This window comes from Durotheca rogersii, assembly GCF_024521655.1.
Source record: "Durotheca rogersii strain YMJ 92031201 chromosome Unknown GGS23scaffold_45, whole genome shotgun sequence".
In the NCBI taxonomy this organism is placed as follows: Eukaryota; Fungi; Ascomycota; class Sordariomycetes; order Xylariales; family Xylariaceae; genus Durotheca; species Durotheca rogersii.
Genome location: NW_026251276.1, coordinates 37,174 through 53,186, shown reverse-complemented (window position 1 = coordinate 53,186; position 16,013 = coordinate 37,174). Strand labels below are relative to the sequence as shown.

General features: G+C 41.1%; 2 protein-coding genes across 2 annotated transcripts; one reads left to right on the top strand and one right to left on the bottom strand.

The window, feature by feature from the left end:
• Positions 1–3,673: 3,673 nt before the first annotated feature.
• Positions 3,674–7,127, top strand: GGS23DRAFT_588867 (hexokinase). Its single transcript, XM_051517575.1, has 7 exons — positions 3,674–4,040; positions 4,103–4,352; positions 5,192–5,314; positions 5,372–5,397; positions 5,455–5,868; positions 5,928–6,382; positions 6,440–7,127. Exons 2-7 carry the CDS (start codon positions 4,313–4,315, stop codon positions 6,861–6,863), a joined length of 1,482 nt encoding a protein of 493 aa, XP_051367437.1. The 5' UTR covers positions 3,674–4,040; positions 4,103–4,312; the 3' UTR covers positions 6,864–7,127.
• GGS23DRAFT_601132 (arginine N-methyltransferase 2) lies at positions 7,109–8,563 on the bottom strand (the record flags this gene model as incomplete). The annotated part of the gene is made up of 2 exons (XM_051519172.1): positions 7,109–7,725; positions 7,795–8,563. 2 exons carry the CDS (start codon positions 8,561–8,563, stop codon positions 7,109–7,111), a joined length of 1,386 nt encoding a protein of 461 aa, XP_051367436.1.
• Positions 8,564–16,013: the final 7,450 nt, after the last annotated feature.

The following is a 16,013-nucleotide window of genomic DNA, read 5'->3' as shown; positions in this document are numbered from 1 at the left end:
AACGCATCGATTTTCTACTTATTTTAATTCTATTTATATATAAATTAATCAAAGTTAGTTTCTCGCTATTTAAAAATTAATTACTAATTCTTTTTCATAGTTTAGTTTCATTTATATACAAATTAATCGAGGTTTATTTCTTTTTATTTAATTAAAAATCGATTGTAAATTAATTTCCTTTTGTAGTTTAATTAAACGTTAATTCATACGTACTCTTTTTCTCTAGCCTTCGGAGAGATTCTAGATTTTCGGTATAAAAGCATAAAAAAGCACAGAGTGCTTTAACATATTTTAATACATTAAACCCTCTATTATACTAATTAATTATAATGGTGAATACTTTTATAAAAATAGTACTGTAAATTGCTCTATAAATAGTTTTCACGTAGAGGATTCGCCTCTTCATTGCTTACCTCAGCAACAGGAGCTTCTATATATACGCTTCCATTGCTTCCACTCCTCTAGCTCGTTTTTAGATAGATCTATGACTTTTTCTCTCCTTTCGCTCCTCCTCCTATTGCTCGTAAGATAGCTCTCTACGCGCGCTCTCGCACGTAGCTCCTTTATATAGCTACGTGATAATAGCTCTATAAATAGCTTTATAAATTTAGAGAAAACTGTATTTTTATTAACTAAAAGTTCGTATACGCGTTTTAATTAGTTAAAAGCTTGTACGGCCTGGGTAAAAAAGATGCATCTATTATAGGCTATGCATATTGTAAAGCCTTAATTAGCGCTAGGGTATAGTACGTAATTAGCCTAGTACTTACGGAAAATAAGGGTAGCTATTATAAATACGGCTTATAAGGCGTACTTTTTCTTATTTTTTCCTCGTTTAGCTTTAAATCATTTATATACGGGTTTTATTTAGTATATAACTTTTAAACTCGTAATAAAAAGCTAAACTAACTTTATTTTAATCGTTTTACGGAATTAATATCAAAGCGAGCAGAATTAATAATAGGAACGGCGGTATAGTACTTAAAGAAGCAGTAGTTAATAAAACGAATAGTTAGGAATACGGTATTGATTTTTAGATATATGCGCTGGTAGTATCTACGAAAGAGGACGGATAGAAATAAGTATTTTAACAAACGGAATTCATAGTGGAAAAAACGATATTAATACTTAAGAAAAAGATAATGAACAGGAGCAGCGTGGGCACGCTGTGATGGAGGCACGAAACAAGGACTGCCCAACTGCCAACAACTGGCCCAGTGCCGATCAACCAAGATCACAGCTGTAAATAGCTATAATCGGTTGATCGGCCAGCTGAAAACGGCAGCTGGGAAAGGGAGAGACTAGAAAAGGAGGGCAAGGAGGATGGCTAGAAAGGCATGGCAAGAAACGAGTGAATAGCTATAAGGCCGTAATGGCTACTGTGATAGCTATAGGTCTAAGTCTAACTGATGAGAATATAAGTGCGCGACCCATATAAATAGATATCGAAAAGGCTACGTGGCCTAGATCCACCGCACCACTACAATAACTAGTTAAATTAATAGTTATAAAAGCGGTATTAACCTTTAGATATACGCGTCAGTAGTAACTATGAGAGAAAACCGATAGAAGATAACTGAAGAAATGATCGATAATATCTAAGAAAACGTAGATTTAAACGGTAATTTCGAAGAAGATACGATATAGAAACGTTTAGAAATATTCATAATCAACGAAATCGGTAGTTAAAGAAGATAGAAAAGTTTTTTTCCTAAAAAGATAGTAAAGCGTTAAAATATAATGCTTAATAAAAAGTTAAAAGCGCCCGAGACGTGATATAAGAAAGAAGCGACGTTAAAATAACGACGAAATGATAAAGTTAGTTAGGATAATAATATTTCGATAAAAGTATTAAAAGCGTTAATAATAGAAAGAATAGCGTATTTTTAATACGCTTTTTAGCGCAGCTTCGTAGTTTCGTTAACGATACAGATAAGTCTTCAACTTTTAAATAGTAAGAGAAACTTTAAATCTTTTAATAATAAACGGAAAGGCGTATCTAGTGCGTTTTTTACGAAACCCGAAGGATTTTGTTAATAAATACGGATAAATGATAATTTTGAAACAAATAAAAACGGCGTATTTGAATACGTTTTCCGACGGATCCGACAAGATTCGTTAACGGAAAATAAATAAAGGTCTTTAAACGGCGGTAAATAAACTGACAATTCTATAGCTACGGAAGTTAGGTTAAATTTAATAAGCGTTTATATACAATTTTGTATACAGGGCTTTAAAGTTTTACGGTTTAATAAAAGGATCGGAACGATAACCTTTAGGAAGTAGTAATATTTTAAGAAAAAAAGAAAGTTCCGAAAAGTGATAATATCTCGGGAAACGAAAATAATAATTTAAAAAACAGAAACGTAACCTATGAAACGAACGGAATATTCGGGGGTATAGAATAATTTCCGAGTAAACGAATACGGAGAGCGGTTTTAAGAAAATAATATACCGGAAAGTTAAATAATATCCGGAGCGCTGGTGGTATCTTAGGAAGAGGATAGGAGGAGGGCTTCCTAGTAAAAGTAAGATAACGGAAAAGGCGTATCCCAGTAAATTAAGGCCTTCAGAAAGGGAACGGAAAAGAAGGAGAAAACCTCGGGATATAGTGTAATCCCTAGGAAAGAGGAGAATAACCCCGGGGAATAGTAATACTTCGGAAAGCGGAAATAATATCCGGAGATACGAAATAACCCCCGGATAAGAAAATAGAAAGAGGAGATCCCGGAGTATAATATAACTCTTGGAGAGGAGAAGAAAGCCTTACCCAGGGGATATTAATACCTCAGAAAATGAAAAAAAGAAAAAGAAACCTTAAAGGAGCATTAATACCTTAAGAAGCGGAGACAGTAACCCGAAAAGCAAATAACGTATCCCGAGAAACGGAAGTAGTATTTAAAAATAAGGTACGTATTTTAAGGCATAAAAAACCAGGTTAAGTTATTAAAGCTAAACGCTGAAGAAAGGGAAGGTAAGGCGTACTTTTTTTTTCTAGGAAGGGACTTTATATTATAAGTTATACTTATTATAAGGCCTTAATTAACATTAAAGCCTGATATGTAATTAGCTTAGTACCTACGGAAGATAAGGTAAGTTATTATAAATACAGCTTATAAGGCGTACTTTTTCTTCTTTTCTCTTCGTTTAGCTTTAAATCGTTAATATATAGCTTTTACCTAACGAATAGCTCTTAAAACCGTAATAACATTTAATAAAACTACAGTATACGCGACGAGATCTATATATTACTATTTATCTATTAACGCGTTTAATCATATTTCCTATCTAATTCTATTTAATTTAATCAAGGTTAGTTTCTCCTCGTTTAACAAAGAGTCGATTAGTAATTAATCCCTTTTCGTAATTTAACCAAGCGTTGATTCCTACTTACCTTTTTTTCCTTAGCCTTTAAAGAGGTTTTAAGTTTGTAGTATAAAAACGTAAAGAAGCGCAGAATACTTAAACGTATTTTATATATATAACTAGCTTATAGCGCTATATAATAAAAGTATTTCTTTCTATATACAATACGAGTTGCTTAAATTAATACTAAACTAACTATAGTGTTGGTTTTTAGAACTATGACAGCGGAGAGCGGGGAGTAAGTAGATCAGGGTCGAGGGATAGAGGGGCGCTTATCGTCAACCTCCAATACCCCTCATCGCTTTCCAGACTGCCCTCCCTCATATTAGGGAGGTAGGTATATTCTCCATCAAGTACCTTAAGCATGCACTTCCCCACCTAGATACCTGTACTTAACGGATCGATATATGTAAGTAATATGTATGCGCGATGTACTTTGCTATCCCACGATACATCAGGTTTCTCGTACTCTACATTGAATGACATGGCCCTCCTCCTCGTCAAATGTAGGTACATAAAAAAAAGGTTAGGTACCTACAACTACGACGCCTTGCAGACTTTTGCACCTATCCTCGACTTCCAACGCGCCTCTCTCTTGTACCAGAGCCTACGTCTGCCTAACACGCGCGCTTATCTGCTGCCATTGATGCCTTTATAAGACCTGCCTACGCTGAGTAAGTCCTCAGGTTTTATCTCAAGATGCTTATGGCATCTCTGATTTGCTCCTTTTCCCAAGACCAGCCTTCGAGGCTACGCCATTTAATAGCTCGCATGCCTCCCGGCCACTCTGCGCTTCCAACTCCCTCCCTCGATCCCGATCACCATTCTGGTCAGACTAACACCTCAGCCTGAACTACTCACGTTCCTCGCCCCTTACCACTAGGGCCCTCCTTACGCTCAGATCCAGATTCTCCTAGTTTTTTATCACCTAGTCACTACCTACAAAATGGTTGGCCTTGGTCCCAGGAAGCCTCCATCCCGGAAAGGTACGTGATTCTGCCAAATTCTGTCTCTCCCCTCGCCCTTGTCTTGCTTCCATGCCGCTCCCCGTCTGTTTCTGGGCCTACGAGGGCCGCTTAGCAGCCATATACATGCCGATGTCAGGCAGGAGCTCTGTTTAAGCACTTGAGATGCTTGAGCTTAACTGCAGAAGAGGCTCCCTGCCGAGACATCCCTGTCATTTCCCTTACCTTGTCTGCTGGTCCTTACAACTTCTTATCCCGAGTGTCGCTATACTGTGTGTGAAGTTTCCATGAGACCCAAGCTACGTGGCAGCTAGACTCAAGCAAACGGCAAGCGAGTCTTCAGAAGAAGCCAGCTTGCTCCTTATAGAGGCACCCGGGCAATACACACTCCAAATTATCCTTCCATCACCCAAAGGTCTGCCGGCTCATCGTGAGCATATATGGACGCCTTGTGACGGTGTCTAGAGCGCGTATGTTGGGATTATAAAGGCTGCGGAGTTATGGCTGGTTGCCCTGCTCTCACAGCAACCGCCCTCTACGTGTGCCAGTCCAAGTATAATACAGCCCCTGGCAGTTCACACGCCCTTGCCGGTCCTCTTGCTTCACCTCTACCTTACTCACTTGCCTATGGTAACCGACCTCAGTTTGTTTTGACACATGTCAACCTTCTCACTCACACCCTTTTCCCTATGCTTCCTGCCCGTCAGACAATCGCCATGGCTCCCAGGCATCAACCAGCCTCTCAGGCAACATGCCCGCTTACATACCATCAGCGTTGTCTGTGCGAATCACATAATGGTGCCGATTCTTAACCAATACTATCAGCCTAATATTCGCACCTACTAACATAGAAGGCATAGGATCGATGGCCGATGTACCGAAGGACCTCCTTGCCGAGATTGAGAAGTTGGAGAAACTGTTTACCGTGGATACTGCCAAACTTAAGAGTATCACCAAGCATTTCGTGTCCGAGCTTGAAAAGGGCTAGTAGTACCTGCCTTTCTTTCCGGTATTATTAGAGCTACTAACAACGTAGGCAGGCTTGAGTGTGGAGGGCGGCAGCATTGTAAGCTTCCTCGACAAGAGACCAATGCAGCCACCAGCTAACTTATAAATGATATAGCCCATGAACCCGACTTGGGTTATGGACTTCCCGGATGGATACGAAACAGGCACTTACCTAGCGCTTGATATGGGTGGTACAAATCTCCGTGTTTGCGAGATTACCCTGACAGACAACAAGTCAGAGTTCGACATCATCCAGTCCAAGTACCGCATGCCTGAAGAATTGAAGACCGGCGAGTCCGAGGAGCTTTGGGAGTATATAGCGGATTGCTTGAAGCAATTCATCGAAACACACCACGGGGACATCCCCTCCGCCGAAGGGAAGATTCCCCTTGGTTTTACATTCTCCTACCCAGCTACCCAAAACTATATCGATGAGGGTGTTCTACAGCGATGGACCAAGGGTTTTGACATCAATGGCGTCGAGGGGAGGAATGTCGTGCCGCTGTTAGAGGCCGCCTTGGATCAGCAGGTAAAGCCCTACGGAGGGATGAGAGAGAATGCATGTGTGCAATATTGACAAGAAGCCAGGGGGTTCCTATCAAGGTCTCGGCCCTTATCAATGACACCACTGGAACTCTCATCGCTTCCGCCTACACCGATCCCAAGATGGCGGTTGGCTGTATCTTTGGAACGGGCTGCAACGCCGCATACATGGAGAACTGCGGCTCTATCCCTAAGCTAGCCCATATGAACTTGGATCCTGATTTGCCGATGGCCATTAACTGCGAGTGGGGCGCCTTCGACAACGAGCACAAAGTTCTCCCTCGAACGCCGTACGATATTATTATTGACAAGGAATCACCCCGACCGGGTCAGCAAGCCTTCGAGAAGTGTATCGCCGGCTTGTATCTCGGCGAAATCTTCCGTTTGATACTGGTTGACTTGCACGACAATAAGGACGTCCACATATTCGAGGGCCAAGACATCAAGTATCTCAGGAAGCCATATACTCTCGATTCATCTTTCCTCTCGGCTATCGAGGAGTAGGTTATCGAAGAACTGTGAATGACTCATTGCTCTATTGCGCTAACCGCATCCAGTGACCCTTTCGAGAACCTGCAGGAGACCGCAGACCTATTCCACGAAAAGTTACACTTGACCTGCACTCGCTCCGAGCTCGAACTCATCCGCCGGGCTGCCGAGCTAATCGGGACGCGCGCGGCTCGCCTATCCGCATGTGGCGTTGCTGCCATTTGCCTCAAGAAGAACCTCCAACCTTGCCATGTTGGTGCCGATGGCTCTGTCTTCAACAAGTATCCTCATTTCAAGGCTAGGGGCGCACAGGCCCTCCGAGAGATTTTGGACTGGCCGGCCAAGAAGAATCAGAGGGAGGAAGACCCTGTAGAAGTTCTGGCTGCCGAAGATGGAAGTGGCGTAGGCGCTGCTGTAATCGCTGCCCTGACACTCAAGAGGGTGCAAAGGGGCAACGTTGCTGGCATTCTACATCCCGAAAATTTCAAATGAGCAGCATAGATGCCTAAAGGCGCAGCCGGGATCACATCGTGTCTGTCAGAAGGTAACGGGCAGGTATCGCCTATAGATGGATGTACGAAGAGGGGGCCCTCTAGGTGCCTGAATGGCGCTTGGTGGCTAGGGCTAGTTGTCGGATTAGAGCAAGACACGGTGGGAACCCTATCCCATGAAAGTACACATGGGAAGTCTATATGCTGCTGTAGGTTAGCTTGCGTGTTCGGGCCGGGGCCGTCCGATCAATCATGGATCGACTCACTATCCAGGGTCCAATAGCGTCTCTTGACGCCCTGCCATTCCCCTTCGCCCTCCTTCTCTAGATCTGTCATGTCTACGCCCAATTCCTGCCACTCGACATCCATACCGGCATCGCTGAGATGCAGCCCAACTACTTGCGTGTACACATCGTAGCAGATCTGCCGATCGGCACCCAAGCCGTTGAAGAAGCCAAACACACCCTTCTCGTCCAGTAGGCTAGGGACGTACTCGGTGAAGAACATGCGTAGCTGGCCGTAGTCCTCTCCAAAAGTGTCGAAGTAAATGGCGTCGTAGATCTCGCCCTGCTCCAAGAGGCTGGGTACCACATCTTGCCAACGGCCGGCGAGGATCTGATACGCCCCCTCGCCGGGACCGCTCTTCGCCCATTCCCCGCCGAACTTGCTGTCTGGCTTGCTATTGATATGCTCAAGGACGGAGGGGTGCGCCTCGATGATGTGATGCTTCGACGGCAGTGTCGCGCTGAACATACTGTCGATAATGCCCATGCCGAAGCCGATATTGAGGATTCGCCGGCCGGAGGGAAGACCCGGGAGTAGCGCATCGACGGAAGCGCGCATAATAGATGTCTCCCAAGACACTGGTCGAGAGACGCGGGTTAGCGGGTGGGCTTGGGGGGCGTAGAGGTCGCGGATCTACAAATACGTACTCATAACACCGTTTCGTGAGGAGTCGACGAGCTTTCCCTCGCTATATGTTAGGCTCGAGCGCAGGTAGTCCTCGCTATTAACATCAGGCTCGGCAACGTGTCGCGGCGGGCTAAATGTGCGGCCGGGGTCAACCGCGACAACCATACTCTCCGCCGCACTTATTTGGATGGCGGCGTCTGCGTCGTTTGTGTATCGTGTGCTATTTGTCTCCTCCGTCCCTTCCCGTCCCACCTCGCGGGGTTCTTTGCTATCCCCAACTCCAGCTTGACCCTTTTCTTCCTCTCCGTCCATCATCTCCTCGCTACCGTTTGACTCGAGCTCCTCATATCCATCCAGCAGACTGAACAACAACTCGGCACGCACACCGGCCGCGACGCATAGCATATATAGAGGCCTGAGCCCGAGACGTGCGGCAACGCAGCCGGGCGTCTCGTTGTTGCTATCGACATCGTTCCATATTGCCCCGCTCCGAAACAGCTCATTCACGACTGCCGTTGCGTTGTCTGCTACTCGGGAATCATCGGCGCTGCCTTCTGTCGAAGTCCCGTCATTACGGCCTTTCAGTGCACTCTGGTTCACTGGCGCACAGCTGCGGATGGCGGCATGCAGCGGCGTCTCGCCCGTCGTGGGTTCCCGGACGCTGGCACGACCCGGGGCCTCGAGGAGCCGCTTGAGACGCCCGAGATCGTGGTGCCAGGCGTAGTACAGGATCTGAGAGACGGGGGCCGGGCATGAGGCAGGGATTCGCGTGGAGATTGTGTCGCTCATGAACGTGATGAAGAACCAGTTTACAGGGCTATTGCCACACGAATCTATACCGCCACGAGGGAGGTAGTTAGTGGTTGGATAAACCACTGTTTGGAGCTATAAGTTCGGTGGTATGACATTATCTGTCGAGCACATGCAACAACCCTTTTCCTCTCCCTTATATTTAATCTGTTTCAAAAGGCGATCAGCTTTTATTAATTAAGCTTAACTTAAATATATGCAAATTAGACGAAGTTTACTTAGTTAAGAATGTTATAAAATTAATATAAATTAGTTATTTAATATTATATTAGTAAAATGAAATTTTAATTATATTTAAAACAAATAGTATATTAATATATATTATCTACTCTTTTAATATATTATGTAATGTGCTATAATAGGCTATATTAATATTTTAGATTAAGGGCTTTTAATTATATAAAAGCTGTATACTAATAATTTTAAAGCTATATAAAGAGAAAAGGAAGAAAGTATACTTTTAAGAAACTATACTTATAATAATTAACTTTACCTTTATAAATATTAAAAAGATAATTATATATTAAGTCTTAATATTAATTAAAGTTTCATTTTTAACTATTATAGTAGTGCGGTGAAACTAGGCTACGTAGTCTTTTAAATGTATATTTATATATGTTACGAATTTTCATTAATTAAACTTAAACCTATAGATATTAGAATCTATAATATTTATTCCTTTTCTTATTACGCGTTTAATTATTATATCATTTATTTAGTTTTTTTTCGCTACCGTTTTAGCTAGCCGATTAATTAATTACTACTATTTATAACTATAATCTAGTTAAACTAATACTAGGCTAGCTATTAGTAGTTAGGTAGTTATTATATAGGTTTCTAATGACGTACCAAACAGGAGCAGTGGGCACGCTGTGATAGAGACCTGTATAAGAACTGCCCAACTGCTAACAACTGGCTTAGTGCCGATTGAACTAGATTACAGTTGTAAACAGCTGTTATCAGTTGATCGGCCAGCTGAAAACGGTAGCTGGGAAGGATAAAACTAGAAAGGAGAGATGGAGATCGAAGGCATGGTAGAAGAAACGAATAGATAGAGCTATAGAACTTGATATTGTAGTAGTGTAGTGGATCTAGGCCACGTAGCCTTTTAGATGTATATTTATATAGGTTTCGCACTCATATTTTCATTAGTTAGACTTAGACCTGAAGGTATCATAACCTGACAGTTATATTTACTCCTCTTGTTATGCCTTTCTAGCCTTCTTGCTATCCTTGCCTTCTAGTCCTTTTCCCAGCTGCCGTTTTTAGCTAGCCGATCAACCGATTACAGCTGTCTACAACTGTGATCTAGGTTGATCGGCACTGGGCTAGTTGTTGGCAGTTAGGCAGTTGTTCGTGCCTCCATCACAGCGTGCCCACGCTGCTCCTGTTCACTATCCTTGTTACTTTCCTATTCTAGTCTTTTTCTAGCTACCGTTTTCAGCTAGCCGATCAACCGATTACAGCTGTTTATAGCTGTGATCTTGGTTAATTAGCACTGAGCCAGTTGTTGGCAGTTGGGTAGCCGTTTTCGTGCCTTCATTAGCGTGTCCACGCTGTTCTTATTCAATACGCTTAGCTTAAGTAAAGCTTCTTATCCGTTTATAATGTACGTAGCTACTCCTACTTCGTTTCTTCTGTTATTTCTTATTATTTTGGTTACTTTCTTTAACGATGTTTCGAAATAACGTAGAGATTGAAGACGGGCGTATATTCTAGTTTATAACCCTTATCCTTAAAGAGGAGCTCCTCCGTTTCTTAAAGTTCTAATAAGTTTAAAGATCGAGGATTTTCTCGAAACGCTTCGCTGGTCTTTTATAACCTACGTATTCGACGTTACTTATTTATTATAACGTTAATACGAGTTTACTTTAATTTCTTTACGTAATTAAAGTATTATACCTTTCGGTTACTTTAGGTATTTAAAGTAATGCTTCGTACGTAAGCTATATCATTTATCTTTTTCTGACGGTTTCGGAGCGTTACTCGCCGCCGTTAATATTGTAGTAGTGCGGTGGATTTAGGCCACGTAGCCTTTTCGATGTCTATTATATGGGTCGCGTACTTATATTTTCATTAGTTAGACTTAGTCCTATAGATATTACGACCTATAGCTATTTACTCCTTTTACCATGCCTTTTCTCGCGATCCTCGTTGCCCTTTTCTAGTTACTTCCTTTCTTTAGTCCCTTTCCCAGCTGCCGTTTTTAGCTAGCCGATTAACCGATTATAGCTATTTATAGCTATAATCTTAGTTAATCGGTACTAGGCTAGTTATTGATAGTTAGGCAGTCCTTGTTTCGTGCCTCCATTATAGCGTACCTACGCTACTCCTATTCAGTAGCGACCACCTAATAGCCTGAGCCGCAACCTCATTAGTCTTAGGAGCGACCTTTTACGCCCGTTTTTGCAGTCATTAGGTTCAGGATTCGTCGATCGGGAGATTCCCTGATTTTTAGTTAATTAGGAGCTGTTTTCGTAGCTCCAGAGCCGTTTCGTGGCTTTTAGATTAAGCCTTTTTAGGTTAGGTACCAGGATTAACAGGGGGGTAGATAACTATGGCGACCATTAATAACCATGCCCTCCTATCAGCTTTTGATTAGCTTACCTGAAAGCTCGTTCGCCGATTAGCGGATCTATCTTATCCTCGTTTCTTAGTTATCTCTTTTGAAGGAGCTATACCCGTTTTTACCTGGTTTTGCTTCCGTGTTTTTTAAGTGCCTAGATGGCAGTTTTCTCGCCCTTAGTTGATCTAATTCCGTCACCGCTACTACCCCTTTTTATAACCTCGTACGCGCTTAAAGGCATTCGTTCTTTACCGATTAGTTTATTTTAATTACAAGAGGCTTACCGATAGCTCCGATTGCCCTTGTTTTATTTCTTCTAGCTAGTTACGGCACCTAGGGAGGTCTCTCCTTGCCTTCCTAACCGATAAGGTACTACGATGCCCTTAATTGCTATACGAAGATACCGATATACCTTATACCTACGAACCTGATCGGGGAACCTACCGATTAGCGCGATAAACCTATAGACGATACCGCGATATATGAATTAAATAGGATATTAAACAGGATATTAAACAAGAAAGCATAGAAAAAAATAGTCATAAGTCATAGTCGGAAATAGTTAGGATTACCCAGAGACCCCTCTTATCGCCCTTACCGATATGTGGTTAGTAGGAAGAGCCAGAGCCCCTAGAACTACGTACAGGGGAAGGATCGAGGGTCAAGGGAAGCCCGGTAGATACTGCCGGACGAATATAGGAACGGTTACTAGAAACGAGTTACAGAAACGGACATTAAATAGGATATATTAGAGCTAGATGGAGTGTAAAACGTGCTTGATTCCTAAAACCTCCTATCTAGGATACCCTTGCTAAACAACACCCTTTGACTCTCGAGGGTTGCTTATATAATGTATATTATATAATCAGGAGAGCTCCTACTTAGCTAGTGGGAGGGGGCAAAGGTAACCGCCCCCGGTTATAGCCTTAGAGCCTCCAAAAGATTATAGTAACGAATAGTAAAAATAGGTTTTAGTAATAGTTTATTTCCTCGTCCTTCTTAGTCTCCTCTAGTACGGTAACTAAAGGTCTCTTAGTAACCTTAAATAACCCTTCCGTGGTTTAAATAGTTTTAATTAATTCGTATGATATAATGGGGTCCTAATGGCTTACCATTTAATAATAGTAACTAATATACCGATCGTCCGACTAGGATCCCTACGATAAAGGGTTCCGTTTATTTCTCGCGTAGCTTAGGTGGTTTTCCATCCTAATAAAGTATAACGAGATCTCTTCTTTCGATAGTCCTTTTTATTTCCTTAAGAGCTTCCTCTTTCTTCTTCTTAGTCCGTTTAGATAGCTTCCAGACGTTTTCCTTATAGTGTTATATCCGAGCTATATGGCTTACGATTAGGTCGGCGTATATCTATTCGCTAGAGAGCTTAAAGGAGCTATTAATTAAAGTAAATCTTAGTTTAGTTAAATAGGATAGCGGATACTCGGCTTCGAAGGTACTAACGGGAAGGTTCCCATATAATATCTCGAACGGTAAATGGCCTAGGGACTTAACGTAACGAGCGTTAATTTTAGTTATTATTTTAAGTATAGAGCTAGCTTAGTCTAGTGGTTCTTAGGTTTAAGGTAGTAGGTTTGCTATCTTCTTTAAGACCTACTATAGGATCTTATTAAATACCTTAACTAACCCGACTAATCGGTAGGAACCTAAAGAGGCGTTAACGACTAGTATCCCCTTTAATGCTAGATATTATAACATCCGTTATAAAGTAAAGGCGGATCTAGGGTCTAGGTAAAAGGCTAAGGGTCTTATTCCTAAGTTAGTAAGCCATATGTTAAAGCCTGCGAGTGCGTTATTTACTAAGGTATTAGTAGTAGGTATTACTTAGCCGTATTTACTAAACTAATTAACGATTACTAGGATATATCGGTACCTTAAATGTAATGGTAGAAAGGGGCCGACGAAGTTAGACGAAAGGATCTATAACGAGGCGTAAACCGTTATAGGGAAAGGAGGACTTAGTGGTTTAGTTAGTTTATAATACGCGTAAGGGAGGCAGCTATTTATATAAGTAGATATATCTCTAGCTATCCTTAGCTAAAAGACCGAACGGGAAAGGCGTTTTAAAGTAATCGATTTAAAGAAGTAACCGGCTTCGTCGTAAGCTTTAATAAAGGCGTTTAAAACTTCGTTTAATAGTAGGTATTTATTCTATATTCTACGATAATAATGCTATAACTACGTTCTATAGATCCTATATTCCTTAGCTTTATTAAGTAGGAATCGTATCTTAAGCCGACTATAGGTATCTCTGGTTCTTCCGGTAATAAGGAATTCGATTACTTCTCCGTACCATTCAGAATTTAGCTATTTATTATATTCGGAAAACGATCCTCTTACGAAGAGCTCCGAGGCTCTGGCGGTAAGGTTAGCCGTTAACGAAGGTAAGTTGTTATAGATAAGTAGATAAAGGGATATGGAAACGCTATATTTAGGTAGGTAAACTCTCGAAATATAACGTCCCCCTGGTTAGGTGTTTAGGCTCCAGAAGGCGGGGTAAGTAATCGTCGGTTTCATCGTTAGTATTAGCTGGTTGTAGTTTACGGATATACCCAGGTCCTGTTATTCGTAGTTTAAGGACGTACTCGGGTCCTATTATTCGTAGTTTAGGGACGTACTCGGGTCCTATTATTCGTAGTTTAGGGACGTACTCGGGTCCTGGATGCAGTTTAAGGACGTGCTCAGGTCCTTTTGCAACCGTAGGTGACGATAATACGAAACTAAAGCTATAATTACGTCTAAAGCTGTAATTACGTCTGAAGCTATAATTACGTTTGCGTTTACGTCTGCCTTAGTAGGGGGGGGCAAAAGATCCCGCCCTCGGGATCCCAATAGATCTACTAGGTAAGGTAATTAAGCTAATAACTACTTATATCCGCCTACGCCGTCCTTCTAAATCCATAGTCCGTTATCTTAATCGCCGAGGGTCTTTAGGTACTCGACGTCGTCGTAGGAGTTACCTAGGAATATAATACGAGAGAGGGCGTTAGCGGCTTTATTCCTTGCCCTAGGATATATTTAATCCGTATGTAAAATAATCTAAGCTTAGAGGCCTAACGAACGTAAATGCCTTTAACGGCTAATAAAGATAAAAACCAAGTTAAGGGTTTATAATTAATAAAGAAGATAAACCTATCTTTAGCCCGAAATATATAGCTATAACGACGATAGAATTCGATTATTACGTATAGCTCTCTTTTATAGGTACCGTAATTACGTTAAGGCTTCGAAAATATAAAGCTATCGTATAAGATAGGAATATCGACCCCGTTTTACCGTTAGAGGATAACGTAACCTACTATAAATTACGAAGCATTAATATATAGGAATATAAGTAGATTAAAAGCGTAACTATAGGTATTAACGGCAGCTAATGCTAGTAATTTAACTAGTTCAAAAGATAAGGACTCGGTAGTATTTTATTTCTATTCGGCGTTTTTACTAAGCAGGCGTATTAAAGGGCGATAGATCTCTAAATAGTTTTTTATCCATCTACGATAAGGACCTATAGCCCCTAAGAAAGACCTTACTTTTAACTAGTTAGTTAGAACGGGTTAATTACGAAGACGGGTAGCCCGATCCTTTCGTATACGTAAGCGATTACCTATATAGTAAATAACTCCTATAGCTAAAATCTTAGTAAAGCCTATATAAATCTTTACGAAAGATAAGCGTAGTTTAGCCTATCGTATTCGGGGTAGAAGGTAGTATATTAACTATTACTATTATTCTTCTACATTAGTATAAATACCGAAGATATCGTCTATATAAAATACGCCTTTAGGAATCTTATCTAGCGACGAAGAGGATAAAAGAGACGGTTCGGCTTATAGTTTAGGGATGGCGCTAAGAATTACGTATATAAGTTCCGTTATCGAAAATACGGCTATCTAGGTTCCTTAGGATATCCTAATAGGTTAAAGCTATAGGAAGCTAGGAATAACGAACGCGAAAATATACCTATCTTTAAGGTAGATTTTAACGCATTAGTATCCGTATTTTAGGTTTAGTTTATAATAAGATCTAATGCCTAGATGCGAGAAATAATTATATACGTCTGCTAATAGGGTAACGTTTATTCCTAGTACCTCCTTTTCGACTTAATTATAATTAAAGGTTAGACGTAGCTCGGCCTACGGATCCGGGTCTAGTAAATCTTTATCTTTAGGTACTAATATAGGTTAAGCTACCTAGTTTAAAAGACGCTTATTAGCGACCTTAATCGACTTAAACTATCTTACCTCTACCCCTTCTTAAATTAAACGATCTAATTAATATTTCTAGGGTAAGGTCCAGCTCTTCCTTCTAAACCTATTCCAAGGAGGCGTACCGGGACGTAACCTAACCCTATGTGTTACGTAGCTGGCGAGAGCTAAGCTTAGGTTATAGGTTATTCGTAAAGAAAGTAATGGAATGAGGGTAAGAAGGTATATATTAACTAACTAGAAAAGAAGTAAAGCTACTAGAGAGTATGGAGCGATTTATAGGTATATATAGTAGTACTTAGCTAGCTTAGGTAAGTAGGTAGTTCCTACTAGGGGTATATGCCTACGTAATATACCCCTTAGTTAAGCTTACGATAGTAAGGTTAACTATAGTCCTTTGCTTACGATAATAGCCTAAGGGGTTATTCCTTAGTTCGCTATGCCTCGTTAAGGTTAATCGATTACTAGGTACCTTATTTCGGGCTCTCTTATATTCCCTTATCCGTATATATTCCGGTTTATTACTAGTAGTATTTTCTCCTAAGTTATATACTCTTTATATCCCTTACTTAGTACTTTATAGTTATTATAAATGAAAATAATTATCGTATAATTATTCGTATAATTATTCGCTTTCGATTAA